This window comes from Bidens hawaiensis, unplaced genomic scaffold, assembly GCF_021521415.1.
Source record: "Bidens hawaiensis isolate Kalapana, Puna unplaced genomic scaffold, B.hawaiensis_p1.1 tig00088310_1, whole genome shotgun sequence".
NCBI classification, from domain to species: Eukaryota; Viridiplantae; Streptophyta; class Magnoliopsida; order Asterales; family Asteraceae; genus Bidens; species Bidens hawaiensis.
In genome coordinates, this window is record NW_027504335.1 from 15,550 (window position 1) to 20,717 (window position 5,168).

The 5,168-nt window shown below is 37.4% G+C and overlaps 1 protein-coding gene across 1 annotated transcript; it reads left to right on the forward strand.

Annotated features, from left to right (window-relative positions):
• Nucleotides 1–2,275: 2,275 nt before the first annotated feature.
• LOC143607867 (pentatricopeptide repeat-containing protein At1g10910, chloroplastic-like) lies at nt 2,276–5,150 on the forward strand (the record flags this gene model as incomplete). The annotated part of the gene is made up of 9 exons (XM_077083151.1): nt 2,276–2,475; nt 2,599–2,683; nt 2,837–3,100; nt 3,595–3,897; nt 3,973–4,077; nt 4,158–4,257; nt 4,353–4,672; nt 4,756–4,932; nt 5,022–5,150. Coding segments are annotated over exons 1-9 (1,683 nt in total), but the record flags the coding sequence as incomplete, so codon positions are not given.
• Nucleotides 5,151–5,168: the final 18 nt, after the last annotated feature.

Below are 5,168 nucleotides of genomic sequence, written 5' to 3' on the forward strand. Positions count from 1 at the left end.
TGTGAGAGTAGTATCATGATGGGTAACCTTCTGGGAAGTCTTCATCTGGGCAACCAAAAGCAAATCCGTGAGGCGATGGTGGTACGTCCCGGCCAAAGCGGACAATATTATGGTGCGGCGGTAGCTGGGCTATTACAGATGGTATCAGAGCCAGGGCCAGACCGGTGGTGCCAGGTCCCGCGTGGACACTGGACCCCTAAGGGGGGGGGGGTGGATTGTGACATCCCACATCGGTTGGGGAGGAGAATGAAGCCTTCTTTGTAATGAGGTGGATATCTTCTCCATTATAATACGTTTTGGGCGCTTAATGGTAGTGGATGAGAGGATAACTTCACAGTTAAGTGTGCTCAGGTGGGAGTAGTATCCTGGGAAGTCTTCATCTGGGCAACCAAAAGCAAATCCGTGAGGCGATGGTGATACGTCCCGGCCAAAGCAGACAATATTATGGTGCGGCGGTAGCTGGGCTGTTACAAGAGATAATTGATATTCATCTCACAAGCTCAATTTCAAATATATCTCATGTCCACAAATTGTTATAGTTTTTAATCTTCATTACTAACTATTTTAATATATTTTTTATACGATATCAGGGCGCTAACGGTGTTAATTTGCTCGTGTGAGCCAATATGTCATGGTCATGCGCATGCTAAAGTAACACGAGCATTTCAAACAACTTATATTTATATTTTTGATTTCAAGGTTTCGAGTAACCTTGTGTTGGTTTTACATTTTAAGTTATGCTTACTTTAACCTATGTCTTTACCAACCCTAGATATAGATTTTTTTTTGTGTATTATTATTTCAGATTTTCATGTAATCTCATATGTTTAACATTTTAATCACAGTTTGGTAAGAACAAAAATTTTATTAAAACTAAGGGCTTTTAATCGAAGAATTTGTAAGGGAATACCTAAGATATATTTCACAATGTCGTCAGGGAGCAAAGGGCTAAGTCTATAAGTTGTGATGCGACCTGACTTGTAACATAAGGTTGCATTATGCCATTAAAATGTTGGGTGTGTACAAATAATTAAGTGGTGAAAATTACGCGCAACACACACATATATTACGCACCTTAACCATATAAAAAATGACTTCCACGTGTTGCTGATGCTGAAGGGCTAGATGCTATATGCATACAAGTTAATACGCAAGTGGGTTAGTGATCACCATATGAAATTTGATTTGAAATGCATTTTTATGAAATATATGATACACTGAGACTCCTACAAATGTTTTGATTAGTCAGCCTATCATTAACTTACTGGCTTTTATGTTGGTGGAAGTGTTTCAGCATGTATTTTTCAAAAATGATAGGTGATGATTATAAGGATCCCTTGATGATGGTTGGAGGCTTTACTTTTGAAAGTGTTGTATGGATGCCAGCCACGAATCCTCTTTTTGCTAAGAAACTTGGAACCCATTTAGCATGTTGACAAATCTTAACATTAAGACCATATTTTGATGATTGATAAATGACGTACTACACCAAGTCTTGTTGCTGCCTTATTATTAAGACCATTGTTGTTAATAAATGACTTTTAAATTCCGCCATACAAGATACAGGGATGAGCAAATTCGGTACCGGTATCGGTACCGATTTGGTACCGTCGGTCCCAAAATTTTGAATTTCAGTATCAGGACCCGTACCGGTACCGGTATTTCCCGACTTTTTTACCTTTGGTACCGGTACCATCCCGATGATACCGGTACCGGTACAAAAAATTTACGATTTTTGAGACCGGGACCGGTCGGTATCGGTACGGTACCGATCTCATCCCTACAAGATACCACATCAATCGGTCACATATAGCCCGTGCGCAATGTAGAATGTGACATAACAAAAGATTGATACCGATACCGGTACCGGTACAAAAAATTTACGATTTTTGAGACCGGGACCGGTCGGTATCGGTACGGTACCGATCTCATCCCTACAAGATACCACATCAATCGGTCACATATAGCCCGTGCGCAATGTAGAATGTGACATAACAAAAGATCAAAACCTATGGTTGATAACAATTATCTAAGGACAAGTTTATGCACAAACATTTTACCTACAAATCAAAGTGGTTAAATTAAATCATTCTTTGTAACAAAAAAAAAAGAGTTTTTTGAACCTGAGGACTCAACCTAGTATAAATGCACACTTGAGGGGCCATTTCTTCATCTCTTCGGGTTAAACTTAAACCCATCCAAAATCTTGAACCCCTATTATTCCAGTATTCCTTCCTGCAATCAATTAGCTTTCAACCCACAAATCAGCCCATTAATGGAGATTTCATCTGTTCTCAGTCACCGGCTTCATTCAATGTCCTTTTCAACCAGACCCATTACTAATTCTGCCACCAACAACACTAGAACACTTCGAACCCAATCTCAACATCCACCAAATTCCAAACAATACGTCTCAGTTTCCCACCAAGCCAGACAATCAGCCATTCTTGATATTCAACAATCCGCTAATTTACAGTAGGCTCTTTCAAGGTAATATGCAAAATTAACATGGGTTTGGCTGCAAATGTAATACCCATGTTTTAATTGTTGTTAATTTCAGTCTTGAGTTAAAAAGTTTTGATTTTTATTTGATTACAGGTCAGGAGATGTGCTGCAAGTGCAGGATTTTAATGTCTTTATGCGCCAATTCGGCAAGCAAAATAGATTGAAGGAGATTTCTCAGGTTTGCTTTTAGTTTGATGCATAACATACTTATTTCAATTTCAAAGTTAATGGTTTGTGTTAGGTTTGACAATATGTAGGTTGACTCCAAAAGTCAAAGGGCGTGTTCTTTATGCTTTACATAAACTAAAGATTTGTTTTGGGAAAAGTGCAGGTTTTTGAGTGGATGCAGCAATACGGGAAGCTAAACTTTGCGTCTTATAGTAGTTACATAAAGCTCATGGGGAAAAGTCTCCATTCTAATAAGGCATTGGAGATATACAATGGCATTGAAGATAGGTTGATAAGGGTTAATCCGTCTGTTTGTAATTCGGTTCTTGGTTGTTTAATCAAGAATGGCAAACTCGAGAAAAGCTTTGAACTTTTTCGTAAGATGATACACGACGGTTTAGTGCCAGATGTCGTTACTTATAGTACGGTAAGCCTGAAATGTATAATCCCACATAGACCTTAGAAAATGTTGTATAAGTTTTAGAGGTGGCAAGTTCAACATGCTCGCCTAGTAATGGTTGATTTGGTTTTGTTTTATCTCTAGCTAGAAAGGGAACATGTGAAATGGAGTAAAGCCGCCCAAAGTGTATTTAGGGGACAAATAAACAAACACCACTGACATGTTATCTAGACACCACTAACGTGTCAAAGCCATGTGGCTCATGAACTTTTTTCGCCTATGATATGGTGACAGCTGGGCTGGTGTACACTTCCAGGGCTGGTGAATCTTTAACATCACTCTGTATTTGTAAAGCACACACCATCTTAAACTATTTACAATTATGCCATCCCAATCCGACATGACCCATTTTGGCTTGTATTTAAAAAGCCCCATTTCACCTCTAGTGAATTCGCGCTAGTTTTAACTTTTGCTTTAAAAACCGATGTTAATTATCTTCATTTTTATATAATTTTTTTTAGCTACTTTCGGGTTGTGCAAAACTCCAAGACGGTTACACAAAAGCAACAGAGCTAGTTCAAGAGCTCAAGGACAACGGATTGCAAATGGATAGTGTTATTTATGGGACACTAATATCCGTTTGCGCTTCGTGTAACCAATGCAAAGAAGCCGAGAGATATTTTAACCAAATGAAGATTGAAGGCCACACTCCTAATGTCTTTCATTACAGTTCTTTGCTTAATGCATATTCGGTGGATGGTAATTATGTGAAAGCCGAGGAGATATTTAGCGAGATGAAATCGTCGGGGTTAGTTCCCAACAAGGTACGCTTTTTATGCTTCACACAATATAATTATCAAACTTTGTTTGGATATTTTTCTCATAACTTAATGTTGCAGGTTGTTTTGACAACGATGTTGAAAGTGTATGTCAGAGGAGGCTTGTTTGACAAGGCGCATGTGTTATTAAATGAACTAGAAGCCCTCGGCTATGCTGAAGAAGAGGTAACACGGAACCCATATACACTCTTTTATTCATTTTTTTTCTATAAATATGTAATTATTAAGTGGTTAATTATAAGTAGATGCCATATTGTTTGCTAATGGATGCTCTATCAAAAGCTGGACAAATAGATGAAGCTAAGTTGGTGTTTACTGAAATGAAGAGACGAAATGTGAGAACAGGTGCGAAACGGATTTTCTTGAATATGTATTTTGATATTTTACATAATAAATTTTGCAAGTTGAAACTAATTTTTTTGCTATGTAATTACATCCAGATGGGTATTCGTACAGCATCATGATTTCAGCCTTGTGTAAACACGGACTCCTTGATGATGCAAAACAATTAGCATCCGAATTCGAAGCAAAATATGATAAATACGATGTTGTTATATCGAACACGATGCTGTGTGCGTATTGCAGAACGGGAGAAATGGAGAATGTAATGAATTTGATGAAGAAAATGGATGAATTAGCAATTAATCCCGATAGAAATACTTTTCATATATTGATTAAGTATTTTGTCAAGGAGAAGTTATATATGCTTGCTTTTAAAACTTTGCAAGATATGCACAACAGAGGCCAACGACCAGATGAAGTAATTTTGTTTTTCTCTGTATTTATAGCCAACATTGTCTTCTAAGTTAATTTTATTTTATCGTGGCTTTCGTTTTTTTGCAGGAAATTTGTTCTAATTTAATGTTTCATCTTGGGAAAACGGGTGCCCAACAAGAAGCATATACAGTATATAATATGCTGAGATATAGCAAAAAGCCAATGTGCAAGGATCTTCACGAGAAGATTCTTTATATTCTCATAGGTGGTCGCCTCTATAAAGAAGCATATGTCGTGTTTAAGGTAACATTACCGTTTTTTTTGGTAGAACTTGTATCATTTGAAGTTCAAAGAGATTTTATTGTGATAGTTTTGTATGATATAATGTTTAGGATAATGCAAGGTTGATCTCTCGTCCTGCTATGAAGAGGTTTTCTAGTTCATTTATGAGATTCGGTAATATTAATTTGATAAATGATGTCATGAAGGCTATTCACAACTCTGGATACAAGATTGGTCAGGTAACCAGATTCACTAGT